This window comes from Miniopterus natalensis, chromosome 1 (assembly GCF_054644295.1).
Source record: "Miniopterus natalensis isolate mMinNat1 chromosome 1, mMinNat1.hap1, whole genome shotgun sequence".
NCBI classification, from domain to species: Eukaryota; Metazoa; Chordata; class Mammalia; order Chiroptera; family Miniopteridae; genus Miniopterus; species Miniopterus natalensis.
The window spans coordinates 4,008,696-4,031,596 of NC_142081.1; the positions used below are offsets into that span (position 1 = coordinate 4,008,696).

Here is a 22,901-nt window from a genome sequence, read left to right on the forward strand (position 1 = left end):
GTTGTTTTCCCCGGGCCCCTGCTGTCTCTGCATCTGTCCCCACACATTGTCCCTTGTCTGTGTCAACTCCCCAAGACAGACAAGGAGGCCCAGAGAGGGGACAGACACCAGCACCCCCACTGCTCCTTCCAGGGCCATCTTGTCCCCGAGGTGAGGCCCTCGGCCCAGAGCTCGTGCCCTCTCCTCCCCAAAGGGCTCTGTCCTTAGGCTCAGGCCTCCTGGTGGAAGCACCTACCCACCCACCACCCACCACATACCCCCACCCACCACTGACCACACCACACCATACACCCCACCCACCACACATACCCTGTCAGGTCAGGTTCAGATCCTGCGCCAAGTCCCCAGGACTCGGGTAAAGCTAGGGTGGCCCTGACTGGGGGGCGTGGCACACCCTCCCCATGCGTCTAGGAGTCTGTTTCCAGGTGCCAGGGCCCAGAGCCAGCTCCTACTCCGGGGGATACCTAGCTGCTGAGCCCCAGGCTGCGCCATCCCCCGTGGTCCCAGCAGCCTGGAGGCCCCACTTCCACACGGGGCTGCCTCTGGTGTCATCTTGGCGGTTCTGATGGCCCAGGGTGGCGCAGGGACCCGTGACAGCCCTGCCCCCTAAGCATGGGTAGCTCCGTATGGGTGCATGCACCCCTGTTTTACAGACGTGGAGACAGGCTGAGAGGCCAGGCAGGGCTCGGGTTAGCACCCCAGGAGGGGAGAGCCACTCCTGGACCAGACCAGGGAGGGGACATGTCCAAAGCTTCCAGAAACTGACCCCAGGACTTGGTGATGGGCTGTGAGAGGTGAGGGGCAGGAGGGGTCACCACAGCTTTCACGGTCTGACTGGGGACTGAGGGTAGCCATGCCCTTCCCGGGGCAGAGAGTGGTCAGCAGTGGACATACTAGTGTGAGGTGGTCGCGGGCTGTCGGGGTGGAGAGGCCAGTGGGTGACTGGACCTGGGGGAGTGGAGCCCAGAGGGGCCAGGCTGGAGACGGAGGCCTGGCGGGGAGAAGTCCGTGCGGGGCTGGGCATGGGGGCAGCCTGAGACATGCGGGGCGGGGGGGGAAAACCAGGGCCCTGAGGACTAGCCGGGGCCAGGTCAAGGGGTGGCATAGATGGGGGTTCACTGTGACGGAGGGTCCTGGGTGGCAAGCAGGCCGTGGGGCTAGGAGGGGGCGAGTCAGGGGCTGGCAGCGCTGCCTGCCCGGGACTGGCCAGGGCGCAGCTTGCGGTGGCTGTGTGTCCAGGGCTCAGGCAGGGTTGGGACAGCATTCGAGTGTTGGTGGGACGGAGCCACCCAGTACCTCTGAAAGCCGTCCAGACGCCAATGGTAAACTGAGGCTCAGAAGGGCGGGCTGCATGAAGCCGGTTGCCTCGTGGGTAGGAGGTCCGGGCCCAGGGGCCCCTTGGGCTGTCCCGCTCCGCCCGAGCCCACCTCACGGCTCTGTCGGATTTTCCTCCCGCACCTGCCTTGTTGACGAGCCTGCCGCCTTTGCATCGGGTCTCCCCTGAGACCGCAGGCTCCGTGGGGCGGGAGCCGTGTTTATGTTACTTGGTGCTGTGAGGTGCTGCGAGTGAGGTGGGGCCAGCAGGAGGGAAAGGGCAGGGTGACAGTGGGTGCGTTGCAGGCGATGCTCTGGGTCACGGCAGGAGTGGGCAGTGTGCGTGGTGGTAGGGTCCCAGCCGTGTGTGTGGGTGGGTGGCCAAGGTGGGGGAGGAAAGGTGGCTGGCTCTGAGAGGCAGGGATAGGGGTGCTGTGGGCACCCCGGGGATACTTGGGGTAGGGCTGGCGTGAGGGGCAGAGTGAGCGGGGATTGCAGGTCTCAGAAGTGCCAGGGTCTAGAGGCTGGTCGGTCGGTGATGGCCCAGGAGTGTGGCTAGAGGTGGGGAGGACTCAGGGCGCAAGGGGCCGCACAGGTGGGTGGATGACGCCCTGGCCTCTTCCCGAGGGTACAGATCCCACCTGTGCCTGTGGCCAGGGGCTGCCATAAACCCGCAGCCCTGCAGCCATGACCAACGTCAGGGGCTGCTGCCCCCCCGCTGTGCCTGCAGAGGGCCCTGGATGACCAGGGGGAGCCCCCAAGAAGCAGGACACCCCACTGGGGAGAAAAGCCTGGCCCAGGGCAGCCTGGGATCTGTAGCTGCAGGTGTGGGGCGCGGCCTGGAGGCGGCTGGCAGACCTGGGCTCCCTCCTTGCTCGGCACTCCACATCCTCCCTGGGGACTGACTCGGGAGGGCCTGCCCCGCCCTTCTCTGGGGTTCTCAAATGTAAGCAACTCTTTATTTTAGTTATTTTTAAAAACAGACAGAAATATAGGCAGAAATCCAAGAATGCTTCATTGGAGTAGCTGGGGGTGCGCCCGCGGTAATGCGCGTGGTTTACACACAGGCCCCGAGACAGGACAGCTCTGCTCGGGTGCTGGAGGAGGCTCCTCTCCTCCCCTTCCTCAGGGTGAGGTCCAGGGGGTCCCAAGAACACAGGCTCTTGCCCACGGTCCCACAGCACACCTGGTAGAGGCAGTGTGACCCCTCGGCACCTCCCTCCTGCCCCCACCACGCGGTCTGAGCAGGCACAGTCACCCCCTGTCCCAGTCCCGCAGCAAACACACCAGAAAGTATCATCCAAATGGGTGCTGGCACTGGATGGTCCCTTGGGGACGTGTGCTCCTCCCAGCTGGGTCACCCCTCAGACCCAGGCATCTCTCAGATCAGGGCTTTGCGTCCATAGGGCAAGATGGGGACAGTCCCCACTTCCCAAGGGGAAGCATGCAGTTCAGAGGGTGGATTATTCCATGTCTTTGCTTCTGAGCTGAGGGCTCAGCGTCCTGTGGTCCTAGAGGAGCCCCCAGTCTGTGGAGAAAATAGTCTCAAGAGCCAGGCCTGGGGCCCTGGAAGTCTTCCTGGAGGGGGGGGGGGGAGACACATGAGCAGTCCTGGGCTTTCCTGAGTGTCCCATGCTGTGTGCAGCTAGCTGGCCAGCGGGGTGGACGCTGGGCATCCCTGCCCACCCTCCTCCCTGGCCCTGACGTCACACAGTCTGTTGGGGCCACACAGCCAATTTGGGGAAGGGAGGCTTGGTCTAGGGCATGGCACTGCCACCTCTGGGCCTCAGCGTCCCCACCCAACACTGCAGAGGAGCAAAAGCGAGGGCCCCCGTTAAGATACGCCACCCAGAAATAGGCTTCACGAACTGGGTGCTGACGGACGCCCCAGACACTGGCAGGCTCCGTGGTCAACGAGGTGACTGCTCAGGGAGGCACAGGGCCTGCCAGGGCCAGCCCGGCCCGGGGTCGGTCCCGGACCCCGCGGGACGGGGGTGCGGGGGTGCGGGGGCGCGGGGGCGTGCACGCGCGAGTGCGTTAGCGCCGCCGGGCGCGCGGGTGCGCAGCCAGGGCGCGCCGGGGCCCGCACGGGCCTCGGTTCCCGCGCTCAGCGCCGCGGCCCCGCCCGCGCCGCGTGTCTTTGCAGCGCGATGCAGGAGCAGAAGGGCGAGCTGCGCAAGCGGCTGTCCTACACCACGCACAAGCTCGAGAAGCTGGAGAACGAGTTCGACTCCACGCGCCACTACCTGGAGATCGAGCTGCGGCGCGCGCAGGAGGAGCTGGAGAAGGTCACGGAGAAGCTGCGCAGGTCAGGGGCGGGGCGGCGCGGGGCGGCGCGGGGCGGCGCGGGGCGGCGCGGGGCGGCGCGGGGCGGCGCGGGGCGGCGCGGGGCGGCGCGGGGCGGCGCGGGGCGGCGCGGGGCGGCGCGGGGCGGCGCCCGAGCTCGGCTTCCCACCGCAGCAGGGGGAAGGTGCGGAGCCCAGGGCGCAGGGAGGGTAAGGCCTTTTCCCAAAGTCGCACTTTGTTCAGAGAGCTGCTGAGCCAGGATCTGAACCCGGGTCTGGCCACTGGCAGGGACAGGCTCCTTCCAGCCACCTCCCATCCCCTGGTCCTTCCTTGTCATACTGACTTGGTGGGGCAGCAGCGTGACACAGAAGCAGACCCCAGCTGCCCCACCAGGGCCCCACTGCCCCGAGTCCCTGATGGGAAAGGCAATGCCTCGCCCTGGAGATGAGCCAGAGCTTAGGGACATTCCCTTGAGCAGCGTGGCAGTGAGTGGAGTGTCCAGGAGGTGCGGGGGTCCCTGAGTAATTACTCCCTTAAAAACCAAACTTTTCTCAAAACCTTGCTCTTGCGCACCTTGAGAGGGACATTTTTCTAAACCGTATCACACTCTCCAGCCTTCTTTCGGGAAGACGGCAGAGAGCGCAAACTTTGCTGTTGGCTCGGTTTCTTTTTTTTCCTTCTGTTTCTTAAGATTTTTTTATTGATTTAGAGAGAGAGAAACATTGATAGGAGAGTGAGACATTGCTTGGCTGCCTCCTGCACACGGTCGAGCCTGCTTCACGGGCGTGTGTCCTCACTGGGAATCGAATCAGCAACCCTGCGCCCAGCCAACTGAGCCACACCAGCCAGGGCTCAGCCTCTTTTAAATATTTGTCATGGCTGGTGCTGCCCGAGACAGGATTTGCCCGAGAGGCTGTTTGTCCTGGACTTGTTGAATGCCACCATAGAGTCATGTAGGAACCAAGTTTGGACAGTCAGTCAGGCCTCCGTTAAATTCTCAGCTCTGCCACTTAACTGCTTTAAGCACCTCTAGTCTCAGTTTTCCTATTGTCGGGGCAATAATATTAGACACAGATTGTCAAGGGGACTGTCACTGTCCCAAACTCCTTCACTGTCACACTCTGTGGCTGCAGAGGGGGCTCAGAGCACCTGATTCCTACTTGGCACTCGCCTCCATGCCACCCTTCCTCCAGGGGACCGTGTGTCGCCAGCACTCACCCAGGGCCCATCCCACAGTGTTAGGTCTCTCCCCAGCTCATCTGCTATTGCGCATGCATCCCCTAGCCAGGCTTGTAAGCACTGCGTGTGAACCTGAGTCAGCGGGCTCTGAGGGAGGGCCCGGCAGAGTCGCAGTGAATAACAGGCCTTCCCTCTGTCTCCAGGGGTCCTGGACCCCGGACCAGGAAACCCCTCCAACAAGTTAGCTCTGATCAGATGTTTTCCGCTGGGCCTGGAGACGTTAGACTAGGGAGGGGCCAGTGGGTGGGCTCAAGGGCCTTGGTCCAGCCTGGCCCTACCCAGCAGGCTGCATGGCCGTGGGGGTCGTGGGAGGGCCAGACCTGGCTTGGCAGTGGCCCCATTGCCTCCTGTTCCAGGATTCAGACCAACTACATGACGCTGCAGAGGATCAACCAGGAGCTGGAGGAAAAGCTGCAGCGCATGGTGAGGGCCACCCCCGATGCCACTGCCCCCCAGCACCCCACCCCTGGGACCCCAGTTCTGGTGGGGAACCACCAGCCTAGCTGCCATCCCCCAGACATTGCTCTCCTGGGGTGTGGTTGAGACACCGAGGCCATCTGGCTCGTCAGTGGTGGAGAGGGATTTGAACCTGGGTCGGCCTGAGCTCTCCCCCTGCGTTCTGCGGCCCTCCAAACACCTCATCATTGTGGGCTGCAAGAGGGCGCACAGGAGGCCTAAGGGGACGACGGGGCTTTAAGCCAGGCCTTGGCCGATCGCTGACCACTGACCGCCTCCTTCCACTGCCCCCCCCCCCCCCAGGGCCAGCACTATGAGGAAGAGAAGAGAGCGCTGAGCCACGAGATTGTCGCCCTCAACAGCCACCTGCTGGAGGCCAAGGTGACCATCGACAAGCTGTCGGAGGACAACGTGAGTGTTGGGTCATCCTGACCCTGAGGGACCCAGGGGCAGGTGTGAGGGGCTGGCACCAGCAGGTGGGTGGACAGGGCAATCAGGGCCTTGAGGATGCTTGGGCAGCCGGGGAGGGGCAGGGCCGCCTCCCCACACACACCGACAAGGGTGTCCTGGAAGGAAACAGGACTCGCGGGCGGAACACTGGGCCATATTTTCTCATCAAGTCAGGGCTTCCTGACCCCAGGGTGGGGGTATGGCCACTCTCAGTGGGCATCCCAGCCATGTGGCTGCCCGTGGGAACTAATTTCAAGGGCCCCATGAGATGGGCCCCAGGACAGGGTGGCTCTCAAGCTGGCCAGACAGTGTGCCCACAGCCCTCTGCTGCCAGGGGCAGTATGTCTGGAGCCTCACAGGGGGGTCAGTTCTCAGCCAATTGTGCCCTTCCCAGGAGGCCCAAGGAGGTCTTGAGGGGGCTGGGGACCCAGGTTCCCTCCACTATGCAGGCTGAGTTGGGGCACCAGCCTCAGCACAGCAGGTGGAGGTAAGAGGGGCCAGGGTGGGGGGATGATAGGGGTGACCCTACCTTCAACAGCTTGTCTGAGCTGCAGGACACCCAGTCCTAGTGGAGCTGCGCCCATCAGTGGGCCCCAGACTACTCAGTGTCCGGGCCCTCCCTGTGGAGGGTCCCTGGGTGGGGGTGGGAAAGAAGGCCCAGCCACAGGCACATGCAACAGAGATTTTCCAAAGACAAAACCAAATCCCCTGATTCCTACTGTTTGCATCTGTTTTCAGCTCAGGAGGCTGAGCGGTCCCCACCTGGACCTTGGGTCACACGGCCCCTGTGTCCCCACTTGCCCTGACCCTGGCCCAGCCCCACATCCACCCCCACTGCCAGGCCACACTCTGAGAACAGGGGTGTGAGGAGGGAGTCTGAGGTGTGGGGTGGTGGGGCTGCAGGCTCTGGCCTGTCCCTTGTGGCGCTACACTCCCCACCGAGTTCTCTGCAGGGACTCATGCCAGACCCCCCCCCCCCCCCGAGTTTCAGGTGCCACTGGGGGCCCTTCTTCTACCACTGCCCCCACCTGGCAGGACCCCTCCATGCACCAGCAGCTCCAGGTCAGAGCCGAGGCCCCCATTCCTGAGGAGGCCCAGGGAGGGTCCTTGTCCTGCCAGCCACACATCAGCTCTGCCCACCAGTTTCCGGTCAGGGTGGCAGGGACCCTGGCGGGAAAGCCCGGGCCAATGCCTTCTCTTGTCTTTTAGGAGCTCTATAGGAAGGACTGCAATCTAGCGGCCCAGCTGCTGCAGTGCAGCCAGAACTACGGCAGGGTCCATAAGGTGTCCGAGGTAACTTGAGCCCCGCCCAGCCAGGGGCCCCCAGGACCACTCTGGGCTCCTCAGTGCAGGTCCCACCCCAAGGCCACTCCTACTCTTGAGGGACAGATGCTGGGAGAGCCTGAGCCCCTCCTACTCCTGCAGCATCCTGGCCATCCTGAGGCATAGGGGCAGGCCACCCCCCCACACACCTCACCCAGCCCCACAGCCTGCGTGTCCCCTGGTGTCCTCTGCAGGATGCTCCTTGTCCCTGTCTCGCCCTCTGTGAGCCTCGCAGGAACCCCACGGTTTGGCTGGGGCACAATTCCTGACAGCGCCACAGGGCGCTCTGGCTGGTGTCACACTCAGGCTGGTCCAGGGCCCCTCCCCCCACAAATTCCCCTCACCCAGGCCTCTGTCCTTGCCCCCTGGCCCTGGGCCTGGGCCACTCCTGAGACACTCACAAAATAGATCAAACAGTAGCGGGAGGTCCCCACAAGGCACCAGGCACTCCTGCGGCAGCCGCTGGGCGCCTGGCCCTGGCCCTCAATCTTTGTTGCATATGTTACTGAGTCTGTCTTGTTCAGGAGCCCCCGGGACGCATCTGGGGAAGCAAGTGAACCCCCTCAGTGGGAGGAAGTCAGGGGAGGGGCCCAGCGAGACCCTGGTTCCAGCGCGTCGGGCTCTGCGGGGCGCAGTGGGAGTGGGCCCCGAGGTGACCAGGAGCCCCCAGGCGCATGCATCCAGGACGTCCGGGTCCTCGCTCCAGCTGGTGCCCCGGGTCCTGTCTGCCTGTGGGTAGGCCCCGGGCTGACTCTCCCCCTGTCCCGCCCGCCCCGCCGCGCCCCGCCCCGCCCCGCCGGTTGCAGCTGCCCTTGGACTTCCAGGAGCGCGTGAGCCTGCACCTGGAGAAGCACGGGCGCAGCCTGCCCCCCGCGCTGCGCCGCCCCGCCTATGCCGACTGCGTGCCCGCCTGCGTCATCGCCAAGGTGCTGGAGAAGCCCGAGCCCAGCGGCCTGTCCTCGCCCGCGTCCGAGGCGTCGCGCGACCTGTCCTTCCGCGGCGGGGCGGAGACGCCGGGCCTGCGCCCCCCCTACAAGGACGACGCGTACAGCAGCGACACGGCGCTCTACTGCCCCGAGGAGCCGCGGCGCGAGCGCGAGCGCCGGCCCAGCGCGGACGCGCCCGTGGGCGAGGTCGGCTTCCTGCGCGCGCAGAGCTCGGCCGACAGCGCGGCCGAGGAGGAGGCGGGCGCGGCCGCCTACCCCGCCGCCTACGAGCGCGAGCCCTTCGCGGGCTACGCGGCCTCGCTGCCCACGTCCAGCTCCTACTCGAGCTTCAGCGCCACGTCCGAGGAGCGGGAGCACGGCCAGGCGGGCACGCTGACCGCCGCGCAGCGCGCCGTCTACCTGGACGGCCGCGAGCCGCTCTTCCCGCGCGCGCCCGGCCCCGCCGGCTACCCGGGCGGCGCGCGCCTCCCGCGGCCCGCGCTGGAGGCCGAGGCGGCCCCGGGCTTCGCACGGACCTTGTCGCCCTACCAGGCCGACTCCTACGGCTTCCCGGGCTCCCCGGGCGTCCACAGGACCCTGATGACCCCCCCGAACCTGTGGAGCCTGCGCGCCAAGCCCGGGTCGGCCCGGATGCCCAGGCAGGACCTACGCGGCCCGTGGCGGCCCGTGGAGGAGATCGGTGCCTACTCGTTCCCGGTCCCGGGGCGCCGACCCTCGCCCCGCAGGTTCCCCGATCGCTACTACGGGGGGAGCAGCCCGGGCCACCGGTCCGAGGGCCGCGACAGCCCCTTCTACGCCAGCTACAAGGCCGACAGCTTCTCGGAGGGCGACGACTTCTCCCAGGGCCACCTGGCCGAGCCCCCCTTCCTGCGCGCCAGGGGCCCCGCCTACCCGATGCCCGGCTACGCGTCCAGCGAGGGCGACGGGGAGCGGCTCCCGGGGCAGCTGTGCGGCGTGGCCAGCCCCGAGCCTGAGCAGAGCCTCCAGAGCTCCAGGGATTCCCTGGAGCCCAGCTCCATGGAGGGCTCCCCCGAAATGCACCCCGAGGCCCGCCTGAGCCCCCAGCCGACGTTCCCACGCGGGGGCGGCGCGGGGCTCAACCGCAAGGATAGCCTCACGAAGGCCCAGCTCTACGGAACCTTGCTCAACTGAACACCTGCAGGCCCGCAGGCCAAAGCTAGGGGCACCCGCCACCCATCCCGCACCCCAGGGCGCTGCCCCGCCTGCCCCCAGACACCCCTCCTCCTGGCCCTGCCCACGAAGACCCCTCTCCCACCTGACCCAGTGCAGAAACCCAGTGCAGCCCCCCCAGTGCAGCCCCAGAAGACCCCCGCCGCGCGTGTCCCTGCAGCCCCACCACGCGGGAACTCACACCAACATCTCTCCCCACCCGAGATGAGCATTCCCCCTTTTATAAAGTGAAACTATTTTTCTAGAGAAAAAGGGTCTTTCTTAACGCACTTGGCCTCCAACTCCCTGGACGGCAGCCTTGGCGTTTTCAACACAAAGCTCCTTATTTCTCGGGCGAGGGTAAGTGGGGCCTGGCCCTTGGAGGGAAGGACAGTGTCCCGTGGAGACACCCAGAAAGCCAGTGACAAGGGAACCCCGAAGCTCTGTCCACAAGGAGGGGAACCGAACGGGTGACGGGATGTGAGACGTAAACTGTTTCCGCGCGTGGCGGACACGGCACCCCCAGCTAGCTCTTCCGTGGTCCCTCGTCCCGAGTGGGGCTGGTGCTCGTCCCCCCAGTGTCCTGCTCCCAGCACCACCTCGCTCTACCTCAGACGCAATGAGGCCCTGACTCCCGTTTCTGTGGCTTGCTTTCCTGTCGTCCGTGATGCATGCCGTCTTGGTACTGTACCGACACTCACAATACAGGACATTGGTGCAACGTACTGTATTTTACATCCATTGATACAGAACATTGGTGGAAATTACTGTATTTTACATCCATTGATACAGAACATTGGTGGAAATTACTGTATTTTATGTCCATTGATAAAGGACATTGGTGGAAATTACTGTATTTTACGTCCATTGATAAAAGACATTGGTGGAAATTACTGTATTTTACGTCCATTGATAAAGAACATTGGTGGAAATTACTGTATTTTATGTCCATTGATAAAGGACATTGGTGGAAATTACTGTATTTTACATCCATTCATAACACTGGTGGAAATTACTGTATTTTACATCCATTCATAAAGGACACTGGTGGAAATTACAGTATTTTACGTCCATTGATAAAGGACATTGGTGGAAATTACTGTATTTTACGTCCATTGATAAAGGACATTGGTGGAAATTACTGTATTTTACATCATTAATAAAGAACATTGGTGGAAAGAATCTGGGTTTGGGCTGTTTCGTCTCCCCACTGCCTTTATTTTTTATTTTGAAAAATATATCTTTATTGATTTCAGAGAGAGGCAAGGAGAGGGAGAGAGATAGAAACATCAATGATGAGAGAGTCATTGATCGAGCACGTGCCCTGACTGGGAATCGAACCCCGATCACCTGGATCCTAGGTCAACGCTCAACCGCTGAGCCACGCCCAGCCGGGCTCCCATGTGGAGCCCACCTTTAGATCTCAGACGCATGTGGCCCTGGGTGTCCTTCCCACCCTTGTCCTTCGCTCTCTGCAACCAGGACTGGCTCCCGACAACTCTCCTTCCCGCACCCGGCATCTCGTCGCGAGTTTGAATTCCTCCGCTGTCTCAACCCCTAGATGTGATGACAACCCCATTCCTTCCGGCACCTCGGCCCTCACTTCTGCATTTAGTGCGGCTCCGCTGGTGGCCAACTTCCCAGCTTCCACTTCTCTGAAGATGCCTTTGCTCTGCCGTGTTCGGAGGTGTTCTCACCCGGGCCAATGCCAGCAGGTGGTCACTCTCCCGCCGCACTGGGGATGTCCTCTGCACTGTCCTTCCTGGTGGCTGAGGACTTGCCGTCTGTCCCCCAGAAGCTGTTCCTGTGGTGCTAATTGGCCTCATCTCTCCAGACATGTGAGATCTTCCTTCTGACGGGTTCTCTGCAGCTGCCCCGAGGTGTGTCTGGTTGTGGATTTGTCCTTCTCGGGAATTCACAGGGAGTCTTGTGTCTGGGGGTTGGTGTCTTTCATCAGTTCGGGAATATTCTCAATTATTCTAAAAAAAATATTTCTCTGCCCACTCTCTCCCTCCCCTCCTCACCGCATCCCCTGTCCGGTGCTCGCTCCGGAGGACCCCGTGCTCCGTACGCACACACTGTCCACGAATCCTTTCCTGTTGTGCCCATTAACCTACCAAACACTGCCGCTGAGTTTTTAGTTTTCGTTATGACTGTTTTCCATTCCTACAAGTTCTACCTAGTTGTTTGGCAAACCCACCATGCTGCTAACAGTTTCCTAGTCCCTGGAGATACGTCCTTAAACAGCGGGCACACAGTTCACGGTCTGGGCCTGGAGGGCTATGCGTGGGTCTGTTTCTCCTGGCTCCTGCCCACGCTCTCATTCCCCCCATGCCTGGTTATCTCTCACGCCCCGAGGATGCACTTGTAGGTTCTGTAAGACCTGGGATGGAGGCCCCTCCTCCAGGGGCTTCATGTTTGCTTCTCCCTGGGCCTGCCACTTCCCACTGGGGCCCACCTCAGCGGGTGCATGCCTTCAAGTTCCCTGGCCCTGGCCCACCTGGCGTCACATCTCCAGGGTGAGTTTGCCTCTTGCCAGGCAGCCCCAAGTAGGAGGGGCCTTGGCTGTGGCTCCAGCATCCCTGCCCTTGACCTGCCTCTGCAGAGGAGGCCAGAGCTGGCCCAATGCTCTCCCCCAGGAGCAGACTCACCCCAGGAAGCAGCTTCCCGGAGCCAGATGGGGCTGTGGAGACTCAGGAGTCCGATCCCCTCCCTGGGGCCATTTCCCCATGGGCAGATGGAGGAAGAGACCCTCACTGGACTAGGGGCAACTAGGGTGGTGAGGGGAAAACAGTAGCCCCTGGCACCCAGGGGGTGCTCTCTCAGAGGCCTTCCCATGGGGAGCCTGAGCCTCATCAGTCCCCAACCCCCACGTTAGCCATGCAACTGGGCAGCACGGTTAGGGTCCTGGCCCGTGTCACCTCCAAGCCTGAGGCTCCCCTAAGTGACCTCCACACCTCATGGAGCTGGCCCGCCCTGGTATCTAGAGCCAGCTGCCGCTGATGTGGGTGCTCTCCTCTACCATCCACCCTTTCTCCCTGCACTCAGAATCCTCCAGCACCCGGGGAAACCCCATGTATGCACCCGCCATCTACCCACCCGCCCACGTATGTTCCTCTTCCACCCCGTGGGGCAGTGCACAGTGGGTTCTGCCACTAGCTGGCCGTGTGGCTCTGGGCAAGTCCCAGGCGCCTCTGGTCCAGTTCCCTGTCTGGAGCCTAAGAACAGGGACGATGAAGTTCCCAGGGGTCCCTACACGGGTAACAGTCCCACACAGAGCCCCAGGCTGGGCCAGAGGGGGTCCCGAGGGAGGGAAGGGCACAGGCTCTGGAGTCAGATGGCCCTGGGTGCGTCCCTCTGTCCTCAGAGCAGCGGTTTCCTCAACTGGACAGAGGTGATCGTGCCCACCTGCCGGGGCTACGAGCATGAGCTCCACTCACCACAGCCACAGCCATGGCCAGGCCTGGCAGCACACGCAGCCACGCTGGCATCTCCAGGTGATGTGTTCTTCCCCCACGATGGCCTCGGATCGGCGGTTCAGATGGATGAGCGCGGCAAAGTTGGGCCAGCCCAGGTGGGTGGTGCAGGCACAGCCCACACTTCTCTTTCATCCCTGCTCCACACTTTCTAAATTTAGCTCCTATTTTAAAATTGCAAGTGAACTCCCAGCACCTTGTGGAGGGGCCAGAGCGAGCCTTTGTTTAGAAAAAGCAACAGGTAGAGGCATAGAGTACACCTGCCACCCTTCCCAACAGTCACCTAGCCCAGGGGAGGCCGTGCAGCCAGCTGGCACCTCAGGCCCTGAGGTGATGCAGCCCACGGAGCAGCACTGAGAACAACCACTGTGGCTTCTGGGGAGCCCTGGATGTCTCCCCGCCCCATGAGGGTCAGAGCTCTGGTCGGTTCAAGGTGACCAGTGTGGAAAAGAAACGAACTCGGGGCGGCTACACTGACAGCAGCCTGGGCCTGGAACCCAGGTTCAGGGAGGCGAGGCTGGTGCCTCCCGCCCCATCCATGGGTCTGCTCCTCAGTTCTCTGCATTTCCTCACTGACTCCCCTGCTTGGGATGCCCTCCTCACCAGCTCACCACCTGCCTCCTCCAGGATGCCTTCCAAGGCTGCAGGGACCCCTCTGCCCTGAGCCATGGCACCTGTAGTCCCCCTCACCTTTGGTGGACCCTTGGGCTGTTGGGGCAGCCCTTCAATTATAGTCCTGGTGGGGTTCAATGCTCAGCAGCCTGTCCAGATCCCACAGCTGGGCCTTCCCAGCCTGAGCCCTCGAGGTTCCCCAAGGGCCCTGTGCTTCTCCATACCACTCCTTCACTCGGGCAGACGCACTCGCGTGGGCAGAGTGCGCACCTGATGGGCTGGGGCAGACCGGGGACCCAGCTGGCCGTGTTCCGTGGGGAGGGAGGGGGCCTGAGCAGGCCAAGCCGGGTCGGGCCCTGTGATACTGGTGGGCCTCCCGTGCTCTGGCACAGAGGTCCCAAGGACAGACCCGAGGCCCAGAGCTCCCTACTTTGCCAGGACCCCTCATCAGGACACAAAGAGAGGGGCTGCCCCTGGCTCCAGCTCCCACATTCTTGTTTTGGAGCTCCAGTGGCCGCAAGTGGGGCAGCGAGAGGAACAGCCGCACACAGTGATACTGAGTCCAACTGCTATCCTCAGTTTATCGCTGAAATCACCTAAGAGACAGCGAGACTCGCATGTTTACTGAGCATCACGGGCAGCGTGCCAGGCTCACTGACACAGCCTGACAACCTGAGACAAAAGGTCCCGTCCCCATTTCACAGAGGAGGAAACTGAGGCCCATGGGTGAAAGCAGCTTCCCTTTGGGGCTGACCCAGGAGTGACCTCAAGTATTTAGTTCCGCCCACCCAGAAGGGGAGCCGGGCCAGGCCCATGTCCATCCATCCGTCCAGAAGGCTCTGCAGCAGGAGGCTCAGTGCCAGATCTTGATGTCCCCCTCCCAGGAGCAGGTGGCGAGGATGGAGGGCAGCACAGGGTGGAAGGTGGTGCCCACGCAGGCCTGCGTGTGCCCATGCAGCGTGCGTGCCCGGCTCGCCGTGCGGAAGCAGTAGAGCAGGACCCGGCCATCTGCGCTGCCTGTCACCAGCAGGTCTCCGTCGGGGGAGCACTCGCAGCCCACCGCATAGCCCTCCACCTGCGAAGGGCGACACAGGGTGAGCGGGCCACACCCGGGCCCTGCGCGCAGCTTCGCCTGAGATGGGGTCGTCCTGTCCACTTTAGAGGGAGAGCCCAAGCTCCTCTGGGAGACTGGGTCTGGCGTGGACGGTGGACGAGGCTAATTCAGTGGAGTCTGGCCCGACCAGCTCCCGCACAGCAGACGGTGTCCAGCCTGACAGTCACCCAGCCCCAAGAACCTCCCCAACCCCAAGACAGGTCCACGTGAGCCAACAAATCAGGGGAAACCTTTTCTGCCTGGCGGCTGGGGCCTGGGGCAGGGCCAGATGTGGCCCAGGGCCTTGAGTGGCCACCAGGCCACACGGCATGTGGTCACCCAGGAAGCAGGACACATAATCTGCTGGACAGAGGGTCCATGCAATCTGACCCCAATCCATTGCCGGCACCGTCTGGTGGGAGGCTCTGGGCCCCTGCCCAGCTATCCCAGCCCAGGGGCTGTGGGGACAGGCAAGCAGTACCTTGTGTCCTTCGTAGCGCCGCCTTCTGCTCATCCGGTAGGGCCACACGGCGGAGAAGAGGGCCAGGTAGTTGCCGTTGGTCTGTGCCAGGAACACGGGCTCCCGCGGGTGCAGGGCCAGGCTGGGGCAGGTGTACCTCTCCTAGAAACAGCGGGGCCACGGAGGGTAGACTCTGCAGGCCGGGCCTGCTGCCTCTGCGGACACGCTGCCCAGCACTCTGCTCATGGGGCCCTGCGCCTTCCTCCCAGACCTTGGCTTAGGGGCCTGTGTGAGCTTCCTATTGCTGCTGTAACAAACTGCTGCAAATGGAGTGGTTTAAAACAACACAAACCTATGGCCGTACAGATCCGAAGGTCAGAGGTCTGACCAGGGTCTCATCGGGCTCATCAAGGTGTCAGCAAGCGGGTTCCCTCCAGAGGCTCTGGATGGAAGTGTGCTTCTTGCACTTCCAGCTTCTAGGGGCCACCTGCACGCCTTGGCCCATGGCCCTCGTGGCGGACTGTTAAAGAGCCCGCCAAAATATACCCACGTCCTAATTCCTGAGACGTGTGAATGTCGCCTTGCATGTCTTTGCAGATGGAATTAAGAATCTTGATGTGGAGAGACTACCCTGTATTATGGCCTAAATGAGGCCACATGTATCCTTATAAAAGGGAGGCACAGGGAGATCAGACACACAGAGGTGATGGGAACATGGACCAGGGAGCGATCTGAAGATGCTGGTGTGCAGGTCGGGGGGATGCAGCCACAGTCCAGTACCACCAGCAGCCACTGGAAGCTGGAAGCAGCAAGGGACAGATGTGCCCAGCATCTCAGAGGAAGCGGGCCCTGCCAGCCCCGTGAATACTGAAGCCAGCTGCTACCCTCAGAACTGGGAGGGCTACACTTCTGATGGTTTAAGCCTCCAGGCTTGTGGGAATGTGATATAAAGGAACAGAAACCGAATCTGCGTGCCCGTGTCCCACCTCCCCAGGGGCCCGCAGGAGCAGCCCAGCACGGCGTCCCACACAGCCACAGCGCACAGCAAGTGAGGAGGTAAACGACCGAGCGAGAAGCCAAATGCGGACAGCGTTCGATACCCCGGTGGGGAAGCCTCGGTGTTTGATGGGCTCAGCCACACAGAAGCTCCCCCGGAAACTCCCTTCTCAACTGCATCCGTCCTTTCACGTTCTAAGACTTGTTCTTAAGTTGTCTCTAAGTTACCCCAAACTCAGAGGGCAAAGCAGGGAGCAGTCAGACTAATGCACTAACGTGCCCGTCAGAGGAGTGGACGCCATGGTGGCCCCATAGTGAGCGCCCTGGCGTAACGCTGCCCAGCAGAGCACTGCTCACCCACAAGGAGGCAAGATGTGATTCTAGGAGGGCCAGGCAAGCAGCACTCCATCCACCTCGCTCGCTTCCCCTGCTCTCTGCTGGGGCTGATGGAGCAGGAAGCCCTGGTGGTCAGACATGCCCCCCCTTTTCCTCCCACGGCCTGTCCTCCCTAGGAGGTTGCACTAGACCCTGAAGTGGGCGTCTAGAGCAGGGATGGGAAACATTGAGCCCGAAGGTCCTATATGGCCTAGAAAGCATTTGGTTTGGCCCTGCCAAGGAAACCACAGGTGGGACTCAAAATTCAATAAATCTAGGAGCTTTTTAAGCTAATTTTTAAGTTGATAATTTTGTATGGCTCGTGAATAATGTTATAAATATCCAAATGGCCCTTGGCAGAAAAAAGGTTTCCCACCCCTGATATAGAGACAGGTTTGCTCAGGGTCACTTAGGACCCTCTGAAAATAAGGGAAAAGCAGGGAGAGGGAGAAGGTGTGTATGGAACCTAACACTGTTTTTAAATTCAGGGTGGGAGCGCCAAAAGATTAGCTATGGCTTATTTGAAATCTTAAGTGATGGTGGTGTGATGACTACGGTCGTGACGACAGTGATGATGATGATGGTGATAATGGTGATGATGATGGTGATGGTTGAGATGGTGATGGTGGTGATTATGACTATGGTGCTGATGATGATGGTGATGGTGGTGATGATGGTGATGGTGATGATGGTGGTGATGATGGTTATGATGCCACCATCATGTGGTGGTGATGGTGATGATGATGGTGATGGTGATGATAGTGGTAGTGATGATGACGGTGATGGTTGAGATGGTGGTGGTAGTGATGACCATGGTGGTGATAATGGTGATGTGTTGATGGTGATGGTGGTGGTGGTGGTGATGATAGTGATGATGATGATGGTGATGGTGTTGATGATGACTATGGTCATGATGACGACGGTGAAGGTATTGATGGCGATGATGGTGATGATGATGATGGTGATGGTGCTGATGATGACTATGGTCGTGATGATGATGTGGGTGTTGATGGCGATGATGATGGTGATGGTGATGATGGTGGTGATGACAGTGGCAATGACTGTGATAATAAGTAATGCATTTATGGAGCACTCCCTGTGCCTAGTACTGTTCTAGACCCTTTATAAGTGTTCTCTCTTTTAATTCTCAAAACCACTCTATGAGACAAGTAACATTCTCTCAATTTTCTAAGAGGGAATGAAAATCCAAAAGGCTAGATAATGGGCCCAGGCCCCCAGCTTGTAATGCTGGGCCTAGGACCATAATTGATGTGTTCTCTGCTTAAACTCCTGAGTCGCAGCCCATGGCAAACCCACTCAAGAAGGGCAGAGCAGAGGCCCGTGGGCTGGCTGGCGTGGTGGAGGAAGGGTAGAGGTGTCTCGAGCTGCTCAACCATCTACCAGTCCATTTGGACTGGGCTGCCCCTCCACACCCTTACCCTGTGGGGTGGTTGTGCTGGGCAGGGACATGTGGGAGGACAGTGAGGGAGAGGCTGTAATATGGAACCTGTGGAAGGTTCTCCTGGGAGGCTTGGACTTACACTTGCTTTTCCCCTACCCTAGAGATTTCAGGCAGCCAATCTGTCCCACCTACTGAACGGCCTCCCACAGGAAGTGACCCAGGACCCCAGATAGCCTAGGGCTACATGGATGCATCCTGGGGCTGAAACTGAAAGCAAGGCCAAATGGGGTTTCTCACATGGAAAATCTGGTTGGAGATTTTGGCGGAGCTCCGGAAATCCCAGGCAATGATGGTGCGATCGGCAGAGTCCCGGCTCGAAGCATCCGTGCTGCTCAGAAACTCAGAGCCTTCCCGGAGAAAGAGGATGTCCAGGGTCTGCTGGACGGTCGCCTTGTAGCTTTTCACCACCTGCAAGAGTGGGCGCCTGTCACGCTGTGCGCCCAGGAGCACCGGGCAGGCCCCGCAGGAAGGCAGAGGGCAGGTGGGTTTAGCGAGGACAGTGTGGGACAAGGCACCCCAGGCTGAGCAGCCCAAGCTGTGGAGCTGGGGGCTGGTGCAGGGACACCTTGGGGTCCTCTAGCCCCACCAGGCAAATGTCTGTCTCCCTCGGCACCTGCCCCGCAATACCTTCCACAGCCTTGCCTAACAGCACCTCCTCATGGAGAGGCCCCCTGCCATGCTCACCCCACACCCATTGGCGCTGGGTCCAGAGGGTGGTGGTGATCTCCGGTCAGACTGATCCCCTAGAGAGCCACGAAGGCGAGCTGAGGGAAGGGCCCATGCCTAGCCAAGGGCACCTAAGGGGCATCCGTGATGCCCTTCAATCTGGAGCCAAACTTGTGAGAAGGTCTTGCTTCTGAAGACGGCACGTAATTCAAGCTCACGAAGCCCCAGCCTATTGCCCCTGGAGTAGAAGCTGTATCGCTGGGAGTGGATGCTCTTGAAGACTATAAAGCCAGGACCACAGCGCACAGGTTAGTCTAAAGACTTCTTTTATATCTTAGCGTCACGGCCAATATTCCAAAGCCTCCCGCCTTGTAAACTGCCGTGACTCAGTATCCGGCACGGTTCTGCTTTCCCAGAGCATCTGTCACATTCACCAGCGGTTCTAAGACAAACAGGTGGGGGCGGGGCCCGGAGGGGCGGAGATTAACAAGAACTTCCACTTCACAGATTCACATGACTTGACTTTAAATTACAATACTGAGTCCCCAGTCCAGGCACAGTGACTCCAGCCTGCCTGCTGCCCTGGCCCCCTAGTTATCAGCTCCCAGGGCGCCCCCATGCGGCCGGAGCATGAACAGTTCACGGTGCCTCAGCCCGAGGCTGAGCCATTTTGACAAATTTTTTAAAAACTGGAGTTCATAGTCTTTCAAATGTTGTGGACTTTAAATGTACATATGTCCAATGCCCATTAAATGCAGCACTCCATAAACCCAACTTAGATGGGGGTTGGGGGTGTTCGGAGGCCCATTCTGCAAATGAGGAACACTGAGGCTGAGAGAGATGCAGACTGGCCAGGGGCACACAGCCAGGTGTGGTGGAGCTTCTCCCGGTCCCAGCTGCTTCCCTGGGGCCCATATCCCAGTCTTCTGCTGGCCAATTCCTGCCTCAGTAGATTTGTCCCTCAGTTGGGACAACTTCCTGGGGAGGGTGGGCAACAAATGACTGCTCTTCTCTGAGCTTCTTCAAAAGCAGCCCCCAAAAGGGCGGTTTCTGGGTGGGCCCCTGAAGCCTGGGGGGTGGCCTGGGGGGCAGAAAAGAGAGGGCAGCCCTGCAGGCCTCTGAACATAGGGCAGGGAGACGGCGGCCCTCCTCCCTCTGTCCCTCCCTCCAGGCACCAGGATCTGCACGGCCCGCTATGCCTCCCAGCAGAGCCAAGTCTCACCAAGTTCGAATTCAGAGTGGGAAGAAAGCCCCAAGGGCCAGGAGGCCACAGTGGCTGTGCTGCTGGGAGGCTCCCTCCTGCTCAGCCTGGAGCTAGGGCCGCAGTCTAAGGGCCTGGGAGGGGGCTCGGCTTCCCCAACATCTGCCCTGATAAGCTTGTACATCCTTCCAACTCAAATGCATGTGATGTTTAGAGGCGATGTTTAGAAGCTACTTTGGAGGGAAGGGGGGAGAGGGGGAGCCCCCCTCATCATGGCTCTGAAGTAACCTTACTGGGTCCAAATCCATCCGCCCCTCTCACGCCCCTGCACTATTCTTGTCTCCCCACCACACGCCCTGTGCCTCGCTGCCCAGGCCACCTGCCCAGCCCCAGGGCTTGAGCTCCTGGGGACAGACGGCTGCCTGTCTCTGGGCTGCCCCGGCCAGCACAGTGCAGCACACTGCAGGCATCAGCAGGGTGTAGTGAATGAATATCTGGATGAGTGTCTGAGTGGATAAACACATGGATGAATGAACCAAAGAACTTGAAAAGTAGTGAGCTTCAGGCCTCGGGCTGCCAGCAACATGCTGGCTGGCACTTGGGACTGAGGCAACACCCACGGAGCTGCTGCCACCGGCTCCAGCAGGCGTCGGGGAGAGGAGACTCACTCACAGGGCGCTCCTGGGGCCCAGGACATGGAGACAAAGGAAATCTGATTCTCCGAGGAGCTTCGAGACCACAGTGGGGTGGGAGGGAGGGCAGAGCAGCCGTGCTCAATGTCACATCGCCACTGGCAGGGCTGGCAGGGGCCTCGTACTCCCCGGTGGGAAGTCTCTTAGGGGCTGCATGGCCCTGGGCAAGCACTGGCCTCTCCGACCCTCAGTCGCCACCCCTGCAGGTGGAGACAGTGACAGGACCTCTGGTTTGGGAGTAAACAAGGTGACGTGTGCCTGGCTCAGTGGCCACCATGCAGCCGACGCTCACAAACTTTCCCATCTCGGCCGGCAGGAGCAAGTCCCCAGCATGGGGCCGCAACTCTCTGTGCAAGTCCCCTCCCCCCAGATTTCAATTCCTTCTCCCTGAAAATGCGCGTGTTGGTCTCCTTCAGATGCTGAGATGCGAGGCGTCTACGCATAAGGGCAGCTGGAGGAGTGAGTGAGGGCCCCTTTCTGTGGGAAAAGTGGCCAGTCACACAGGCCAGTGCACCGAGCGCGCGCTCGGGAAATTCGAAAGGATCGGAGAGTCACATTGAAAAAGCAGCTATAGAAATACGAGGAGAAAACATGAGTGAATTTTCTATCTCCTGGGGCTGGGGGGAACTTTCCTGGTGATGACTCCAAGGCCAGAAGCAACAAGACAAAAGATGGGAAAGTCTAAGTGAAAATAACAGTAACAATAACAATAATAATAGTAATCGCTGTGGCAGGGCATAAAGGCAAGTCAATAAGCAAGTAAAAGGGACAATGGGAGAAATATTTGCAACTTATATTAGAAGCAAAGGTCATGCACTATCCCTAATATGTGACAGTTTCTAAAAACAGATGAAAGTGACCAAGAGCTCTACAAAAGAGTAAAAAGAAAGGTCAATAAAAGGAAACGTAATTGGTCCTTGGACCTTGCTCATGACCATATCATTTCTTACCTATCAAATGGGCAAAATCCTGAAGTCTGACCGCACGCTCCGTTCGGCGGCTGTGGGGCATCAGTGACAGAAATGCGACCACTGCGATCCCCGCGCAGAGGCTGGGCAGCCGCGACACAGGAACCTGCGGCCTGTCCTCCAGCCGCGGGCCTGACCCGCAGCCCGCTGAGGGGACCGGTCCCCAAGTGACAATGGCAAAGCTCCCCAAGACGCAAGCCAAGGCCCTGAAAGCAGCACTACCTGTAAGAATGAAAACGAGCCCTGCCCAGCGCCACTCCGCGGCTGGAGCATCCATCGCCTGTGCCCCGGAGGGCGGCAGGTTTGACCTCTGTTCCCGGTCGGTTGGTCGGTCGGGGCACCTGCAGGATGCTTCTCTCTGTCGCCCTCTCCCCTCTCCCTCCTACTCTCTCTCTCTCTCTCTGGGGGAAAGAAAAAAAAAAAAAGTCGATGGAAAAATAAATAAAAAATTAGAAGAACCGAAATAAGCATCAAGAAGGGACTGCTTAAGTAAGCCAGCACATCCCACTCTGGAATGCTCGGCAGCCGTAAAAAAAGGAGCCTCACCTCCCTGCCTTCTTTGCAGCGACCTCCAGATACACTGCTCAGTGCAAAAAGCACGGTGGGACGGAAAAAGGTGGACTGTAAACAGAAGAGAAGCTATAAATATAGGTATGTTTGCTTACATTAAAAACAGTTGAACGATAAACCGGAAACTAAGTAAGTAAAGGAATGAGACGGCCCAGAGGAAGGGAGAGAACAGAATGGAGGCAGGATTGGGGCCAGAACTTAGAAAATTTCTGTAAAGGGCCAAACAGTAAATATTTTAGGGTTTGTGGGCCCCACAGAGTCACCGTTTTGTGTGTGTGTGTGTGTGTGTGTGTGTGTGTGTGTGTGTGACAGTCATTTAAAAATGTAAACCACATTGGACCCAGGAGCTGTAGTTTTCTAATCCCTTCCCTAGAACAATGCATGTATTTTATAACATTATACAACCAAATTAACTTAAAATGCAGTCTTTAAAATGTGAAAGAAAAATTAAGCAAATGAAATGAACTACGAATTGAAATAGTAGCTTAACCACATAAATAGGATTTATTTTAAGAGCCATTAAAGCACAGCAATTTAACGGTAAGTCCTTAGTTGAATATACATTATGAACAGTAATTTGATGGTAAACCCTAATTAGATATGCACTGTGGACAGAAAGAACTGTGAGAAATCTCAGGCTGTTTTCAATAGTTAAATTGCTAGTGTTAATACATACCAAAAAATTGTGTTAAGGCAGATAGAAATAAAAATTTTCAGTATAAAAGAAAGAAAAAAGATATAAAAGTAAAGAAGCTAAGGAAAAGTTCTGTAATCCGAAATTTGAACTGGAAAAATCATTATTACCAATGATGTATTTTTTAACAAAACCATTTCCTAGCTGTGTCCGTGGAAGAAGCCTAGAAACAGTGACCAATCACGGCCTCAGGCTCTGTCTCTAACGCTAAACCCACAGGTGACAGATGACAGACCAGGGCGTGAGTGAGGACAGTTGCTATAAACAGGCAGAAGAGAGGCTGGCCTGGAGGGTGTAGGAGAACCCCAGCCAACGTCCAGCTGTGAAATACTCCGACGAGGCCCTGCAGAAGGAAGCATTAGCGAACTAGAAGAACACAGCGGTAGAAATTATTCAAAACAGCCCGGCCGGCGTGGCTCAGTGGCCAAGCGGCGACCTATGAACCTGCAGG

General features: G+C 59.4%; 2 protein-coding genes across 3 annotated transcripts in view; one reads left to right on the top strand and one right to left on the bottom strand.

The window, feature by feature from the left end:
* BEGAIN (brain enriched guanylate kinase associated) overlaps positions 1 to 10,367 on the top strand; it is a 36,592-nt gene extending 26,225 nt beyond the window's left edge. For both annotated transcript variants that reach the window (XM_087813745.1, XM_087813748.1), the window contains exons 3-7: positions 3,461 to 3,622; positions 5,196 to 5,262; positions 5,599 to 5,706; positions 6,955 to 7,038; positions 7,875 to 10,367. In XM_087813745.1, the coding sequence (XP_087669871.1) occupies positions 3,461 to 3,622; positions 5,196 to 5,262; positions 5,599 to 5,706; positions 6,955 to 7,038; positions 7,875 to 9,167 (1,714 nt within the window). In that variant the 3' untranslated portion in view covers positions 9,168 to 10,367. The remainder of the gene's footprint in view (positions 1 to 3,460; positions 3,623 to 5,195; positions 5,263 to 5,598; positions 5,707 to 6,954; positions 7,039 to 7,874) is intronic.
* Positions 10,368 to 12,889: 2,522 nt separating this feature from the next.
* The window catches only part of WDR25 (WD repeat domain 25), a 117,507-nt gene continuing 107,495 nt past the window's right edge, over positions 12,890 to 22,901 (bottom strand). Inside the window, exons 4-6 of the mRNA XM_087818228.1 lie at positions 17,897 to 18,067; positions 14,848 to 14,988; positions 12,890 to 14,348 (exon numbers count right to left, since the gene is read on the bottom strand). Of these exons, the coding sequence (XP_087674354.1) occupies positions 14,127 to 14,348; positions 14,848 to 14,988; positions 17,897 to 18,067 (534 nt within the window). The 3' untranslated portion in view covers positions 12,890 to 14,126. The remainder of the gene's footprint in view (positions 14,349 to 14,847; positions 14,989 to 17,896; positions 18,068 to 22,901) is intronic.